Here is a 17,526-nt window from a genome sequence, read left to right on the forward strand (position 1 = left end):
AACAAAAAGTGCAATGTGCAGAGGCATGGAGAACAGAGTGTTACAGCAGGGACGGGGTACTAAGAAGCGGGAGGTTCTCCCTAGCCCAGTTTCTGAGCACATATGTTGGCAGCCTCCTAAGTCGCGCACTGAGTCTGTCTTTTATGTTTGGCTGTCTCTACGTTATTGCTTCATTCTTCTACACACACTGCTCTCTCTTCCCTCCCTCGCCCTCCCCCACTTCATATAACCTTCCACCCTTCCTTTCCTTCCTTTTATGGAAATTTCTGTGTGTGTACTTAGGCCCTGGGTTTAATTTAGTTGGGTTGGGCTGTAGTAATAACATTTCTGTACATTTGCCCAGAGGCCTTCAGCTAATGGGTGTATTCTTTACAGGCCAATAAACAGATGAATAAATCCAGTGTTCTGTCTTGTATCTCTGCCTCCCTTCTCTTCCTTTGTATTTTGCCCATCTTCCATCGCTTGGAGACATTTTTTGAAAACTAAAAATTTCCTAGGTAATTCAAACATTAGGTTGCCTTCAGTAAGTCACTTCTGCACCTGCCAGCCATTTCCATGGAGGAGAATGTTGCCAGAGAATGTGTTCTCTATGCCTAAGAGATCCCTCCTGTGTCTACTGGGAGTTCTGCTGCCCAGGGAGCTCTTCCCTGTGTCAGTGAGAACCTCAGAAATTATAGGCTCACATCTGTGGATGACAGTTGCTCATTTTTGACCATTGAGGCTGATTTTGACTTCATGTGATTTAATGATAAACTGATAAAGTAATTAACAGATCTGACCAAATTACCTTAGGCAAAATATATCTGAGTTTCTCTAAATTTGGGGATCCGAGCCTGGGCTCTAAAACAAATGGGGAGCTGCTCTGGCCAGGTAGTTTGGTTGGTTAGAACATCGTCCTGATACTCAAAGGTTGTGGGTTCGATCACTAGTCAGGGCACATACAGGAACAGATCAATGTTTCTGTCTCTCTCTTTCTCTAAAGTCAATAAATAAATTCTTTAAAAAGTAAAATACTTTATAAAAATAATAAAACAAATGGGGAGTTGCCATAACTGTCATGAAGAGGAAAAATAATTAACCAAATTACTTTAAAACAAACTGCATTCCTGCATATTGATTAAGCCCGAGAATAGATGGAGGTTTCTGCTCTCCTGCCAGTTCTTGCCTTGCTTCTTCCCCTTCCTTTGCTCCCTGCCTGCCTTCTGCCTCTGCCTTGCCCTAAACATTCTGTTCCATTCTCACTGCCCTAACTGCAGACTCCCTCTCAGGACCCCAGGAGAGCGCCTCCTCCTACCGCCTAGGGAGGCTTTCCTGACTGCAGTCTCTAGCGAGGCCAGCACATTGAGGTCATTGCTCTCCCTGCCAAATGACTGGCCTTAGTTCAGTTTCTCCATCTGTCTGAGCTTCATGGAAAACATGATTGTTGCTCTAGGCTCTTTATTATATGTCCTGCCTTAGGTCTGCTTTGCATCTGCCTTTTGGGTTTTCTCCCACCCGCACCTCTACCCCCTGCCTTTTCTTTCTCTGACTCTCCCCAGACTAGAGTCACATCTGTTTTCCAGCCTCTGTACTCTCACTGTAGAGCAGATGGAAGAAGAGCAAGTTCTGGGCCAAGCAGACCAGTAAAGAGCTGAGTCTGTACTCAGATTTGTTCTAGGAACTCACCAGAATCCACATATGTCAGAAATGGAACACTGGTAGCTCCCTCAGAGGAACCAGAGGTGCTGTTTGCTTATTTCTCATTATGTCCATTTCTTTCCCTTTTTTCTAAATACACAGCTTTTTCTTCTTTCCCCTCTCCCTCCTCCCTTTCTTCCTTCCTTCCTTCATAATTCACCCTCCTTTTTTCTAGTCTGTAATTTATTAACTCTATCTACTCTCTGTGTCCACCCATACTCCTCTCTAAGTTAGCTCACCAGGGACGTACACAACGTAGACTATAGGAGTTAACAGATGCTTTGACACTTACACATTCTAGGACACAGAAAGTCAACTCCTCGTATTTGAGTTTCTAAAATGCCAGTTGATTCTCTGCAAAGTGGAGTTAATCTAACCACTAGGTTTCCTTGAATGAGAACAATAAAGTCTTTAAAATTCCTGGATCTGAGAAAGTAATATCACGTGATATGAGGGGAAGCACTGGTGGAAAATAAGTCAGGCAGAGTAAACATAAACTTGGCTTTCCATTTTCTTTGGGCTTCTGATGGCATTTTGTCTTTAAGATTCTTGAAACCACCTGACCAGGCGGTGGCGCAGTGGATAGAGCGTTAGACTAGGATGCCAAGGACCCAGATTCAAGACCTTGAGGTCTCCAGCTTGAGCGTGGGTTTATCTGGTTTGAGCAAAAAGCTCACCAGCTTGGAGCCAAGGTCACTGGCTCCGCAACGGGTTACTCAGTCTGCTGAAGGCCCGTGGTCAAGGCACATATGAGAAAGCAATCAATGAACAACTAAGGTGTCGCAATGCGCAATGAGAAACTGATGATTGACTGCTTCTCATCTCTCCATTCCTGTCTGTCTGTCCCTGTCTATCCCTCTCTCTGACTCTCTCTCTGTCTCTGTAAAAAAAAAAAAAAAAAAAAAAAAAAAAAAAGATTTTGAAACCAAGATTCTTAGCACAAACTTAAAGCCAAAAGACAGAGTGCAGCTGGCATCTGCTCTCACAGAGCTCCTCCACACTTCACAGAGATTTAGAAGGTACTGTGTTCCTTAACTTTTTCAAACCTTCAGACAGACAGCCCTCCTCTTAGACAAAACGCACGTGGTGTCTGTTTTGCTTGGATGTGGGAACAAAGGGGATACCCAGAGGAAGCAAAAAACACCAACTAGAGTCTGCATGTGTGGGTCAAGAAAGAGGTAAAGAAAGAAGAGAAATACAAGGATACAAAGGAATTTGTTGGTATTGAAGAGATGAATGTCCAAAAAGGACAAAAGTGAGAAAGGAGGGTACAAAATGCTTCAGACATGGAAGACAGTCAGAGATAGAAACAGAATCTGGTGATGAGCAGTAAAGCATTCCAAGGGTGAGATAGAACCAATTAGGTGAGAAGGAACCCCAAGGAAAGCTGGGGGGGGGGGATTGCAAGAAGGAAAACAGGTTCATGGAAGAAAGGCATACATGAGCTTGGCCTAACCCTTCCAGGGAGCAGCAGTATCCCCACCATGTGGTCATGACCTTTGAAATGAGGGTGTGAGTGATGCAGATTCCCATCCCCCTTCTCACTTCAGCCTCATTGCACTCCTCTAGCCTGGCTCTCTCTCTCTCTCTCTCTCTCTCTCTCTTTTGCTTTCCCTCATCTCATTGTTTCAGGAGGCCAAATTTGAAGTCCTTCCCAGGGAGTGGCCCTGTTCATCTTATTCTCCAGCCAAAGTAAAATAGCGTGAGAAGGAGAGAGACACAGTCAGCAGCCAAAGGACTCAGTGGAAAGAGCAGAGGACCATAGACAGTGAGTTGTTTGATTGTTCAAAACCCTAAATAAACAGAGGGAGTGTGTGTGTGTGTGTGTGTGTGTGTGTGTGTGTGTGTGTGTGTGTGTATGAATGGATGCATTGAAGGGCTGGAGGGAGGCAATGGAGAATGTCACTGAACTTAAAATTGAGCAGACATCCCAATTATCCATGAAATTCGAATGACAGAAGACACTGAGATGAGCAGATCATACAAACAATTCACAGATATCAAAAGAAAAGATCAGACCATAGGGGTGAAAACACCACAGTGTAGGGGCAAACCTAGATTATTTAGAATATAAAATTTCCTCTGACTTGGTAGAGAAGAGTAATGAGAGTGAGGATAATGATAAGTGGTCAAAGAATAGAATTTGAACTGAGAAATAAATGTTGGGTGACAGATAAGAGAGAAAGGGTGCGAGTCATATGGAGGACCAGGAAAGCTCTTGAGAAGACAAAGAGACAGAGGCCACAGACATCCTTCCCTGGAACTGGAATGCTGATGTGTCCTGAGCATTACCATCTGTACTCTCCCCACCATCCCTGTTAGGTATGCTGCTTTTGGGACCCAAGGTGCTGCTGTTTCTCACTGCACTCATCATTCCCTCGGGTGAGTCCCTACCTTTATTCTTTTCTCCCTGCAATGCCAGCTCCTCGGCTATACATGTGTCTGGAGGTGTGAGTTAGAGTGGAATAGAAGCAGGTTGAAGGGGAATTGGGAGAGAGTTGCTTGCTCTTGAGTTCTAGAATTGCTATGAAGGAGAAGAAAGGAACAGATTTTGTGTTAAAAACACAAGGCTGAGATGACCTCAGCCTTGGGAAAGGATATCTGGAGAGTTATGAAACTAGGGTGAAACGAAGAGACACACAATGCATATTACCCAAAAGAGGGTCGCACATATAAATAACCAAGTAGACAAATACCAAAGGAAAACAAAGCTGACACACAAATGCATACATACATAAACACAGAGACCAACTCATAAGAAACCAGATCAAATTTAAATCCTGCAGAAAAACAGGAACACGTACCCAACACTAGCACCAGCAAATGATCCTCACAGATTTCACAGAAGCTAGCTAGAAAATTAGCCACAAAAAATGAACCTTAGATTAAAAAACAAATAAAACCTACTCTATTTGTTGTTTTCATTCTGTCAGATACAGACTGTGAGAACATGCTTTTTGCCTTGTTCAGTAGTGTAGCTGGAGGAACGGCTGTGGGAATGGAAGGACAGGGCACCTGAGAAAGGCTGCTGGCCATCTCTGTGCAACAGGACCCCATTCCTTCTGGTTGGGAAGGAGGACAGAGGCATGCTGAGTCAGGGCATAATAGAGATTGTTCTCAGGAATTCGTTTTCTTTCTTGAGTGTTTCCACATTTGTGTGTAGCACTCATGATCTGAGTCATTTTGTAGTGGACCACATAAAAATAAAACACAGAGCCCTGGCCGGTTGGCTCAGCGGTAGAGCGTCGGCCTGGCGTGCGGGGGACCCGGGTTCGATTCCCGGCCAGGGCACATAGGAGAAGCGCCCATTTGCTTCTCCACCCCCCCCCCTTCCTCTCTGTCTCTCTCTTCCCCTCCCACAGCCAAAGCTCCATTGGAGCAAAGATGGCCCGGGCGCTGGGGATGGCTCCTTGGCCTCTGCCCCAGGCGCTAGAGTGGCTCTGGTCGCGGTAGAGCGACGCCCCGGAGGGGCAGAGCATCGCCCCCTGGTGGGCAGAGCATCGCCCCTGGTGGGCGTGCCGGGTGGATCCCAGTCGGGTGCATGCGGGAGTCTGTCTGACTGTCTCTCCCCGTTTCCAGCTTCAGATTCTTATTTAAAAAAAAAAAAAAATTAAAACACAGAAAGACAAAGTACAAACATTTCCCCTTCATTTTCTGGTTCATTTCATAACAGCTTTTTGAGGTATAGGGCTGGAGTCACTCACATTCCTTTTTTTTCTTCCTTTGGTACAGACTGGACGCCTCTAGGGGTCAGTGGTCAAGAAGAAGGTAGGTGAACCCTCGGATCTGGGCTCGGTAGCAGTTCTTATCAGCGTGATGTAAATGAATGGTCAGAGTTAAAGAAATGGTAATACAACAAGATGTAGGAAATAGGGTCTAATCACCAGTTCCCACAATCCTATTATCCTATTCATAAATGGGATAAATATGTGTGTTTTTTCTATCTACTAAAATACTTTCCCCAACACTTCCTCTATGCCCACCTTTTGCTTCAACTCTCTCCTATTACAACTCTTATCCTTGTCAGAAAATGCCCATTAATCCTAACAGAAAGCATTTTGCTATCCATGTAAAGATGGAGAAACTAAAATGCAAAGACAGAGCAGGAAGTCATCTCAGTACCACAGTGAAATTGTGGTACAACTGGATGGAACCTGAAAGTTTGGGCTTCCAAAGATCCCCTTCCTTCAGATTAACAAAGGGAACTCCAGTCAACATCTCCACTCTGCCTCCCAACACTCAACATAAGTATAATCTATCTCTGACTTTTCCCAACCTTGGTGACCGCAGCAGTATGGAACCCATAAACAGGTCATAAAATCAAATTAGTGGGTCACAACTGGTATTTTTTTATTTTTATTTTTATTTTATTTTATTAATTTTAATTTATTGGTTGATTTTGGGAGTGGGGAAGGGGAAAGACAGACAGAAACATTGATCTGTTTCTGTCTGTGCCCTTACCAGGATTGACCCTATAACCTTCGTGTGTTGCGACGACACTCTAACCAACTGAGCTATATCTGGCCAGGGCACAACTGGCATTTTTTAAAGAATTAAGATAAACTAAAATAAAAACAGAGTACATTCAAGTCCATTGCAAGAATAAAGTATTGTTTCAGTTTTATGTATGCATTGGGGCATGATATAATTTCTTATATCATGTAAGTTCTGGAATTAATTTTTTTTTCTCTGTCGTGAGCAAATAGATTTGAAACCCTAAATTTATCTTTTTTCCTTTTTTTTAAAAAAATATGAAACACTTCACAAATTTGTTATCATCCTTATGCAGGGGCCATGTTAATCTTCTCTGTACTGTTCCAATTTCAGTGTATGTGCTGCTGAGGTGAGGACTGAATCCCAAAATTTTTGAACCTAGATCAGATTCCTGCACTAACAAAACTAAAAATCTGAATTCATTTCTCTGGGCTGGTTAAGGTTCAGTCCTGTGTTATGACTTTGTAATGCTTCTTTTTTTAAATCAGAAATATTATAAGCTAAGGTGAAAATGTCTCCTTAAGATTTCTTTTCGGAGAACAGAAATTCTTGTGAAGTTTTTGTATGGTGGGAGCTTGCTGAAAGGGTGGGTAAACTGAGGACTCTGTGGCCGTGCAATACTCTGCCCTGGAATCCCGAGGCGGCTGGGATGCACCCTCGCCCTCTTGGCTCCCCTCTGCTTCTCCTCTGCTGCTGGGAGAGGCTGGCCAGGAATGCGGCTGGAGAGCGAGGGAAACAGGGCCAGGTCGGGCTACACCCCGGGAGGCTCCACTCCCCTGTCAGTCTCCGGAATGATTCAGATCCGTGGTTTTAAAAATCCTGTTGGATTGAAACAGACCTGGATTCCTTTCAACAAAATTTGTTCTGAAAGAAGAAAGTTGATGCTGAGCATTAAAGATAAAAAATGCTTTGTTGTCAGAACTGATGGTTTTTCTGGAATTTGTTTTTAAAGGATGAAGTAAGCAGTAAACAGAGAAATTCCTCATGTTTCATTTCTGTTTGCCTCGACTACAATGGTCAATAACTCTGATGTGCTTTATTAAAATGCTATTCTCACCAAGTTTGAATCTGACATACAGATTCTAAAGTTTAAAAAAAAAAGTCAGCCTGACCTGTGGTGGCGCAGTGGATAAAGCATCAACCTGGAAATGCTGAGGTCGCCGGTTCAAAACCCTGGGCTTGCCTGGTCAGGGCACATGTGGGAGTTGATGCTTCCAGCTCCTCCCCCCTTCTCTCTCTGTCTCTCCTCTCTCTCTGTCTCTCCCTCTCCTCTCTAAAAAATGAATAAATAAATAAATAAAAAAGAAACAAAGATTAAAAAAAAAAAAAAAAAGTCAAACCAAACAATATAAATTTGCTGACCCCTAGTGACTACAAACAGATTATGACTATAAACTTTCTACAATGAAGGTTCATTATAGATGGGATATCTATAATTACTATTTAGATGTCAACATTGTTTTGTTATTTTGTTTTTTAAAGTCAAAACAAGTTGTTCCAGGAAGTGTTATTATTTGTGGTTTTAAATAGCTTTCTTAACTTATACCAATAGATTCCACCTTAAGACCTGGACAATTTTTATTCCTTCATCTCCTGCCTTTACTTTCCAATGATCAACTACAAGGCATTGTCTACTAACACAGGAATTACCCCTCCCCTCTCTCACCTCACTTCTGAGAGTAATAAAATTACCAACATTTGTGAACACTTTTGTACATAAGCTTATCAGCAGACAGATAGCCAATGACATCAAAGTGATAAATTATCAAAATCAGTGTCTTTGATAAAGATAACTTTCATTTTGAGTAAGTATTGCAAAAAGGCCATCAATCCATTGTACTTATTTTTTTTTTAATATTTTATTTATTGATTTTTTTTAGAGAGAGAGGAGTGAGAGAGAGAGAGACAGAGAGAGAGAGAGAGAAGGGGGAGGAGCAGGAAGCTTCGACTCCCATATGTGCTTTGACCGGGCAAGCCCAAGGTTTCGAACCAGCGACCTCAGTGTTCCAGGTCGATGCTTTATCCCACTGCGCCACCACAGGTCAGGCCCATTGTACTTATTAGCAAGCTCTATGATTTTGGGTAAAGTATTTATTCTTCTGGTGCCCAGTTTTATCATCTCTAAAAACAGGAATTTAACAGTGGCTGGCACATAGTTAACTCAGATTAGCTAAATGTGCTATCATCTATTAGGACAATAAAATCTAATGCTTAATTAAAAAACTAATTGAGAAAGTCACGCCTGTGGAGTATTATCTGATGGGCATACAGTTTAGTTTATTCATTCTTCTCAATAATACAAAGGAAAAAGGATATTCTAGGCCAAGGACTACATGGGTATATTTATAAAAGTAGGAAAGTGTGACATTTGTTGGGGTTACAGGAAGAAACAACTTAGACTGGGAAGCAAACAAAGAAAACAATTGTGGGATATTTACTCTGTATTGGCCACCATGCTAGACAATTCCACTTACCGGGAATGCAAGGGTGGGTAGGGTAAATAGAATGCTCAGAAAATATTTTCTGATTTTTTATTTAGCTGATGTGACTCAAGTGCCTCCAGAAACATACACAGAAGATCCTAGTAAGCTATCCTTTGTTTGTTTGTTTATTTCTTTGCTTTTATACTGGGGATAGAGGGATTGATGATGATGACGATATCTGTATAAAGAAAAATGAAGACTAAAAAAGAAGTTGGTGAGCACTCTGAGCTCATGCAGAGCTCTACTGTCTATCTCAGATGCCACTGATGCTATAAGCATGCCCATCATTTTCTCTCCATTTCTCTCTGTGGGAGTCCCTGACTTTTGCCCCACCATCCACAGTCTTTCACCTCAATCTTTCTTGTCTCCTTTGAGATCATCATCCTTTATTCTGCTTCCCTTTCTACTTTTCTTACCTTCATTTTGCATTCTCTGTGCTGTATCTTTGCAGATCTGGTAAATGAACCCTCTACAGATGAAACAGGTAAGTTTTTACTACAGTTCTTTAAAAAATAGCATTATTCTCATTATTATTCACAATATTAATTTCAGCACTTGAACTAATCTTATGTTTTTATCTCTGGGAAAGGCATAGAGGGATTGTGGGCATGTCACTCTCAGTGACAGTGGGATAAAAAGAAAGAGAGGTCCCTTAGTCCCCTAAATAGAGGAGACAGAATAGATTACTAGCTAAAATAAGGCATGAATGATAAAGGCTCCCCAAAATTAGTATAATGTCAATAAGACAAATATTCTTCAAAAAATATTCACAATTACTTCAATTAACTCTATTTCATTGTACGTAATACACAAACCCAGCCATAGCCTTGACCCTGCCCTAATATCGCCATTCTCCCTTTTTTTATTTTACCTTCTCCATTGACCATTCAAAGCCCTCCTCACACCTGCTGTTTTGTGCCTTTCAGTTCTGGCTGATATCGTGCCTTCCACAGATGAGCTGGGTGAGTTCAGATCTCGGATCCCAGGGCCACTGGGGCCATTCTGGGTTTTCCCCAGACCCCATTATGGAAGGCAGTACAGTGGTGAAGGATCCTAATTAGACAGGGTTACAGTTTGTGCAACACTTTCTTCCAACAGTTCAATTTAAATTAATGACATTTTTGGTCCCCCTAACAAGTAAGAACTGTGCTAAGTATTTGATATACAAAATACCAACACATGATCTTTCCGAGTTCTAAGAGCAGATGAGTAAAGACAAGACATATAAACAAAGAAATGTATGGGGAGATAAAGAAAAACTTTCTAGAAGAAGTAATGGTCAAACCGCATCTTGAAAGAAGAATTGGAGCAAACCAGGCAATCAGGGAAAGGATGTGCATTCCAGCCAAGGAGAACAGCTCTTCAAACATGTGAAAGTAAAGCAGAGCTTGGTGTATGGGGGAAACTGAGTTTTTTGAATGATTAGAGTCAAAACCATAAGAAACAAGCGGTAAGACATGAGAAAAGGAGATAAAAACTAGAATATTTTTAAACAAAATTTACTGAAAGTCTGTTACTTAGGTGCTGGGGATATAAAGATATAAAAGTAAACAAAACTAACTTTTTTTACTAAGTGTGTGTGTGTGTGTCTGATAGATAAGTGAATAGATTTTTTTTTTAAAGTCCTTGACAATATTCAATGTTAGAGGTTATTTTCCTAAAACAAAGTTTTTGTGGAGGGCACATTGACTAAGTTGCTTCTTGAAAGTCAAGTAGAAGTGAATCAAGTGAATTGAAGGGGGAAGTGCTTTTAGGTAAAAAAAATAATGTGGGCAAAATTTCAGGATGGAAATGAAAAAACCAATCAGAGTACAGTTTATGCAAAGGGAGGATCAGATCAGATTTGTGAATTAGGGAACCAATGAGGATGTTGCAATTGTCCCAATAAAAGATAGTGGCCTGAACTAAGATAGAGATAGTAAGAATTGAATGTGAGCTGTAAAAAAGAGGAGACTGTTCAACTTTTTATTAGGTAGATGCTGGCCATTGCGTGAATGATAGTACCAGTCACCGAAGAACAATTTGAATTGGTAAAGGGAAAAAAAATTAAGACAGTTTGAGATGTGTTGGATTTGAGGGATCTTTGAAAAATCCATGAACTCTTTCATAACATGGCAGTTGGATTTATAGGTCTGGAGCTTATGAGAGAGATCTGTACTAGAAGGATAAACTTGAGAATTCTCAGCATATAAACTTGCAACTGAAATCATGGGATAGATGAGCTCACCTAGCACACTTCCTATATTATCCTATTAACAACTCTCCTGATCACATTTTTTTACAGGTGGTTACCATGGTTAGTCTGTACCCTCAAGATTCACTGTGTCCCTTGATTTGCTCCCCATTCTACAAACTAGACCCATATTTAACCTCCCCTAGGTTAGGATCTGCTATGGGTATGACCTTTGCTATTCTTTACTGAATACATTTTATCAAAGAACACATGATAGTGTATCTGATTTACATTAAAAATTTTTTCTTTCTTTCTTTTTTTTTTTTTTTTTTTTTTTGAAGAGCTTCCAATGCTCGCTTTGGCAGCGCATATACTAAAATTGGAATGATACAGAGAAGATTGGCATGGCCACTGTGCAAGGAAAAAGAGCTTCCATAGGACAAAAGTCTTTTCTCTTTTTAACTCTAGCATGAAGCTCTTCTAAGCATATGGCTCTTTGCCTGGGTTCCTGTTAAATTTACTTATTATCAACAACACAAAGATGCTCTCAATATAATAAATTTTTCAACTCTCTAGGAGAGAAAAGCACAATCATATTTCCCATCTTAACTTCTAAATCTCTTCAATTGTGGGAATCAAAACAAACCATTATGGCTTTTCTTTTAGGAGCTACTAAGGAGTTATCAACTCATTTGTTGCTTATCTATGTGGGTGCCCACATGGGTCTCAAGTGAGGTAACATGACAGTTTCAGAGGTAGTGCTTTCTAGAACTAATAATAACTGAATAACATTTCTGCCTTTCAGCCTCGCCCAATGATAAAAATACCTCCACAGGTATGGTTGTCTTTTGCATGTCTTTTTCTTAAGCTTTTTTTTTCTTCCCTAGGATTTCTTACCTCCTTGTTCTTTGGAGAGTACATCTTCTAATTCACCTCTGATTCTTTCTCAGAGAATATTTGTAGTATCCTTTATTCTCCCTCTCCCACCACCACCCCTACCTTGTTATATGAGCTCAGGTCCTAAAAGTCATGGTCTAAAGATTGGACCACTGTTGCATGATGCCAAACAATCTTTTGGACTTCATTTGATTCGGGTGTTAGGAACTGACTCCAAGGACTCAATATCACTATAAACATCTTGGATAAAATTGCTTTCTCTAATGTACTGAAAATTCAGATGTGCAGGTAGGGTTGGAAACTACTGCAACAGAAAAGTAGTTACCCATTTTAGAACTCTCATTCTTCAGAATGGGGTTATCAGCATTTCAGTTTGTTTGCTATGTCACCTGGATAACCCTAGAAGGACTTTTTCTTAGAAGAGCCCTCAGAGATGATTTTAGTCACTTCTACTTCCAGATAGGGAAGCACCTAAATTTCAGTTTACTCAATTTCTTATTGCTCAGCTTTGGTGAGCAGGAAGGAGGTGCCCTAGTTTACAGTGATCCTTTGTAGAGACTAACTACTTCATGTGTTTTCCCCACTTTATCTTTCCTCCTCCATCCCTTTAAACTTTTGTTTATATCTTTCCCTTTGCTATGGCTCTCCTTATATTTTTGTGTTGGGCTTCTTCAGAGTGCCGGGATGAGAAATTTGCTTGCACAAGACTCTACTCTGTGCATCGGCCAGTCAAGCAATGCATTCATCAGTTATGCTTTACCAGGTAAGGAAGCCCAGACTACCCAGAGAACATCTCCCATGATAGTGTTTTCATGCCAACAACTATTTACTGAGTACCCACTATGGCATTTCAGTCTTTGGAGGGGCAGAAGATTTTAACATAACTCTTCTAGCTATTCCTGAAGGGGCCAGACAGAACTTGGAGTCTGAATGGAGATATATTGAGAACAAGCTAACAAGTTCAGATGCTGGAGGGCAAATAAAGGCATGGGCTGGAGGAAGGATAGTCATGGGGGAAACACAGGTTTGTTGAATTTAGTACCTCATAGCAAAAGGCTAGAATAAAAGACCCAAGTCTAAGGTAGAAAATGGTGGGGAGGGGTAAGTATTAAGCTTTATTCTAGGTGGAGTGTGTAGAGTGTCACTAAGAAGAATAATTAATATCATTTTCTGAAATATTCAAGGAAATTCAGATAAGAAAGAATGGGGGGCCTGAACAGGCAGTGGCACAGTGGATAGAGCATTGGAATGGGATGCGGAGGATCCAGGTTTGAAACCCTGAGGTGACTGGCTTGAGCGCAGGCTCACCAGCTTGAGCGCAGGGTCGTTGGCTTAAGTGTGGGATCATAGACATGACCCCATGGTTGCTGGCTTGAGCCCAAAGGTCACTGGCTTGAAGCCCAAGGTTGCTGACTTGAGCAAGGGGTCACTCGCTCTGCTGTAGCCCTACAGTCAAGGCACATATGAGAAAGCAATCAATGAACAACTAAAGGAGACTAAGGAGCCACAATGAAGAGTTGATGCTTCTCATCTCTCTCCCTTCCTGTCTTTCTGTCCCTACCTATCCCTCTCTCTGTCTCTGTAAAAAAAAAAAAAAAAAGAAAAGAAAAAAAGAAAGAAAGAAAGAATAGGGAATACAGGAATTGAATAAGCATCTTAGGCCTAGCTACTTCTCCCTCTGAATGCTTTTTTTCTGTCTCCTTCCTTAACCATGACTTTGGGACTCTGGCAGCTTACGACGCATGTACATCATCAACAAGGAGATTTGTTCCCGCCTTGTCTGTAAAGAGCATGAAGCTATGAAAGGTAAGATGATGTCTATGTTTTTAGTAGGGGAAGGGACAGGTATGAGAGAGGTAGATAGGGCACAATGCTAATGGACCCAAAGTCTGGCTTTGGAGGAGGGCTTTAAGCCACCCCTTCACTCCCATTAGTCCCTGCCCCACCAAGTTAATCCAAATAAGTGATGTAAGTAAAGCAGCATACTTAATATATAAACATAACCCTACCAAAAGTGCCCCTAGATCTCTTTCCAACTAGACTGTAACTCCCATGCTCTCCTGAATGTAGAGCTTTCAGAAGCTCTGGCTGCTTTGAAGATCATTCACTGGAGTTCCAGGAAAAAAAAGGCTGTCAGCCATCACAAATAATAGACTCTGCTAGTCTGCAGCCATGTTTGCAACTCTGAAAAACAGCAGCAACAACAAAAAAGCACATTAATTTGAAGACAATAATGTTTGGATAGAGCCATTAATTAAATTAGAAATACACTGGATATTTTGAAACTGGCTACATTATAAAGAGTCCACCACTTCCAAGCACCCTTTACATTGCTCATTGTGAAATTTCAGAGGTAGAGAAAGGTAGAAAGACTATGAGAACAATTAGAAGTGTCAAAAGTGTGGGACCATGTGTGGTGGAAACAAAGATATTTCTCACCTTCCCCATCACCACCCCCAGAGGTGGCTGTGGTTGGAGCGGGCACCACAGACCAGGGGCTTCTGACTCAGCGGCTTCTGACTCAGCGGCCGCCTGGCGGGGGCTCCTGAGTCAGAGCGGTACTTGACTTCGCAGGAGGAAACCTGCAGCTTGCTCTGCACAAGCCACCTGCAAGGGAAGCACCTTGAGATTGAGGATGAGTATTTGGGACTCTAGGCACTTTCAAGGATCTCTGGGGACCTAGCCAACTTAGCTCTTTGCACATAGTAAACACTTAAATATATATTGAGTGATTGAAACTCATTTTTTGGCTATTAGAAAAAGTGGGAACTAGATGTATAAAGAAAACTAACACTTACTGACACCTGTGGTAGGTACTTTGCATACATTATTTCATTTTCATTTTAATACTCAGGACTAAATTGTTGAGGGAGAGGTGTGAGTATGTGTGTGTGTGTGTGTGTGAGAGAGAGAGAGAGAGAGAGAGAGAGAGAGAGAGAGAGAGAGAGACAGAGAGAGACAGAGAGACAGAGAGAGGAACAGACAGGCTGGAAGGGAGAGAGATGAGAAGCATCAATTTTTCATTGTGGCTCCCTAGACTTCTTAGTTGTTCATTGATTGTTTTCTCATATGTGCCTTGATGGGGGGGGGGGGGCTACAGCCGATTCAGTGACCCCTTGCTCAAGCCAGCGACCTTGGGCTTCAAGCCAGTGACCTTTGGGCTCAAGCCAGGGACCGTGGTGTCATGTCTATGATCTCATGTTCAAGTCAGTGACCCCACGCTCAAGCTAGTCAGCCTGCAATCAAGCCGGTGACCTCAGGGTTTCAAACCTGGGTCCTTCATGTCCCAGTCCAATGCTCTATCCACTGTGCCACCACCTGGTCAGGCTTTTTTTTAATGCTTATTTTATAGAAAAAGATAGTGAAGTCAGAAAAGTTAAGAAAGTTCCTAGTAAGTGGTATATAACTAGTAAGTGGCAGTGCTGGGATTCTAGCTCAGATCTGTTTCTCCAACCTTTCCCTTTTACCACACTGCCATCCTCTCTTTCCCTTAAAACATGAGCCCTGCTTATTTCCTGCATTCTCATCCCATCATGCTCTGCTTCTCTTCTAGATGAACTTTGCCGGCAGATGGCAGGTCTGCCCCCAAGGCGACTCCGACGCTCCAACTACTTCCGACTTCCTCCCTGTGAAAATGTACATTTGCAGAGACCGAGTGGTCTGTGATCATCAAGGAAAAAGAAAAAAGAAAAAATGTGTGGGTGGGAGGAAGAGAGTGTTCTAGGAAGGGGAAATTCTGTCTAACCATTGTCAGCTGACCCATACACATGAGTATTTTTTAAACCAAACTCTGCAATGTTTAACTTTTGCCCCTACTCCTTGATTTTTCACCCAGACTGAAATATTTATCGCATTTTCGGTACTTATAATACAAAGTCTATATTACTGCATGGTTCCATGGCTTCCCAATATCATAGACATAGTAGATAAATGATGACCAGGTGGCTTATATACAAGCATTCTACATACAATTTCAAAGGAAAATAAACTTAATGTTGATAATATTTACTATTGAATCTGTCCAAGCTAGAGATTAAGGTGAAAGAAACTATTATTGTCTATTTTGGCTAGCCATAGAACTTCATTTACTTTCTTTTCAAAAGTTTCTGCTCTGGCTGGTTGACTAAGCAGTAGCCCATTGGCCCAGCGAGGGGAAGACCCAGGCTCAATTACCAGTCAGGACACACAGGAGAAGCGGCCATCTGCTTCTCCACTCTCCCCCTTCCCCTTCTCTCTTTCTTTCTCTCTCTTCCCCTCCTGCAACCATGGCTCAAATGAGTAAGTTGGCCCCAGGCACTGAGGATGGCTCCATGGCCTCACCTCAGGCACTGAAATAGCTCAGTTGCCAAGCAACAGCATAGCGGCTCCAGATGGGCAGAACATCAGCCCCAGACAGGTGTTGCGGGGTGGATCCCAGTTGGAGCGCATGCAAGAGTCTGTCTCTCTGCCTTCCTGCCTCTCACTTGATAAAAAGGAAAAAGAAAAAATTGTGATAATTTTTGTAGTCCTAGAAAATTCTCTAGAGCCAAGAGTTATACAATCCTACTAACAATATATAAAGACCCACAATGTTGTCTTCTGCTAAGCTCAGAGGCTGAGGTAAAGAGAGAGGAGCATGCCAGGTATGGAACTTGGACTCATGATTCCTTATTCAATATTTTTTTTAATTTCCATTGATTTGAGTTGGGGGGAGGGAGAGAGAGAGAGAGAAACATCAACTTGTTGCTCCACTTAGTTGTTTCATTTAGTTGCACACTCATTGGTTGCTTCTCATGTGTCCCCTCATGAGGAATTGAACCTGCAACCTTGGCCTGAGAGAGTCTATCCCCTAAGCCACCTGCACAGGGCCCCTATTCAATTTTTGATGCAGTTGTCCAATCAGCAATAGGGCTAAAAAGTAAGTCTCATTTTTTTACTCATTTAGGGGAGTATCAGGGTTAGTCCATCTCCACAGGTTAACTAGACAACTAATGTCAAACCATATCACTGCTCTGAGTTTCTGTGAGTTGTTGCTACTTCTTCCATTCTCACCTCTTACCAAGATCTGTAGAAATGATTACACAAATAGATTCTGGAATAGCCTGATTGGGGGCCTCAGAAGGGCATTCAGACCTGAGCTCTACTAGGCAGGCATAAAGTTTACTGAGCGGCTTATAGAAAACAGGAAAAGAAGCACAATATTTAGATAATCCACGTCTTATCCTGGGTCTAGCAGTAAACAGGTAGCCTCAAAAAGTCACGATTCCTCATTAGGCCCTGGTTTAATTTCCCCATCTTAACGTAAAAGGATTTAATTTATACTAGTTCTAAGATTTCTTTTAATTCTATGATTCTCAAGATTTAAAAGCATTGTTCATATTTCTTGAAGCTTAGAGATGCAGTCTAATTCACAACAAACATGTCTGCTTTATAAGGAGGGAAATATTTATAGGAGGTCCTATATTTAATGGACCGCAGTCCACAATAAAAAAAAAAAGAACAAAATCTCACTAGAGTGATAAATTACATATATGGACCTTACATCTGAATAATTTAGTAACCTTATAAAACCAATGGAATTCAAGTAGGAACTAGGAGTCTTTGAAACAATCAGTTACATATGACAGAATGCCACTCGGCAAGGAGTGAATTTCACATTACTGAGGAAACCACCTAATGGGGATTGGATTCTTGCTGTTAGGAAGCAGTTTAGTTTAATGGAATTTGCACAACTAATTAAAAGAAAATGTTGGAGGGGGGGACCCAGAGCATATAATCTCTGCTCCACAGCCTCTAGAAGTAAATGTACTCATATATACACGG

General features: G+C 41.6%; 1 protein-coding gene and 2 non-coding genes across 4 annotated transcripts; 2 read left to right on the forward strand and 1 right to left on the reverse strand.

The window, feature by feature from the left end:
• The first annotated feature begins 3,274 nt into the window (after nt 1-3,274).
• On the forward strand, nt 3,275-17,208 carry LOC136386369 (microfibrillar-associated protein 5-like). Of its 2 annotated transcripts, XM_066357819.1 has the most exons (10): nt 3,283-3,445; nt 4,000-4,059; nt 5,410-5,445; nt 8,711-8,755; nt 9,106-9,138; nt 9,581-9,616; nt 11,633-11,662; nt 12,400-12,487; nt 13,457-13,530; nt 15,278-17,208. In XM_066357819.1, the coding sequence occupies exons 2-10, from the start codon at nt 4,002-4,004 to the stop codon at nt 15,388-15,390; spliced, it is 513 nt and encodes a 170-aa protein (XP_066213916.1). In that variant the 5' UTR covers nt 3,283-3,445; nt 4,000-4,001; the 3' UTR covers nt 15,391-17,208. The 2 variants fall into 2 exon arrangements, with proteins under 2 accessions (XP_066213918.1, XP_066213916.1); XM_066357821.1 differs by lacking the exon at nt 9,581-9,616 and having other exon boundaries at nt 3,275-3,445.
• Nucleotides 6,423-6,528, reverse strand: LOC136390250 (U6 spliceosomal RNA). The gene has a single exon (XR_010748679.1). It is a non-coding gene; the product is annotated as a U6 spliceosomal RNA (small nuclear RNA).
• On the forward strand, nt 11,181-11,283 carry LOC136390294 (U6 spliceosomal RNA). Its single transcript, XR_010748712.1, has one exon. It is a non-coding gene; the product is annotated as a U6 spliceosomal RNA (small nuclear RNA).
• Nucleotides 17,209-17,526: the final 318 nt, after the last annotated feature.

The sequence above is a fragment of the Saccopteryx leptura genome, chromosome 1 (genome assembly GCF_036850995.1).
Source record: "Saccopteryx leptura isolate mSacLep1 chromosome 1, mSacLep1_pri_phased_curated, whole genome shotgun sequence".
Taxonomy (NCBI): Eukaryota; Metazoa; Chordata; class Mammalia; order Chiroptera; family Emballonuridae; genus Saccopteryx; species Saccopteryx leptura.

Excerpts from the sequence above, each read along its gene's own strand:
- LOC136386369 (XM_066357819.1), top strand. The coding sequence starts at position 4,002 with ATGCTGCTTTTGGGACCCAAGGTGCTGCTGTTTCTCACTGCACTCATC. Across the intron at positions 4,060-5,409 it reads TGCACTCATCATTCCCTCGG|ACTGGACGCCTCTAGGGGTC; the intron begins GTGAGTCCCTAC and ends CCTTTGGTACAG. Across the intron at positions 9,617-11,632 it reads GCCTTCCACAGATGAGCTGG|CCTCGCCCAATGATAAAAAT; the intron begins GTGAGTTCAGAT and ends TCTGCCTTTCAG.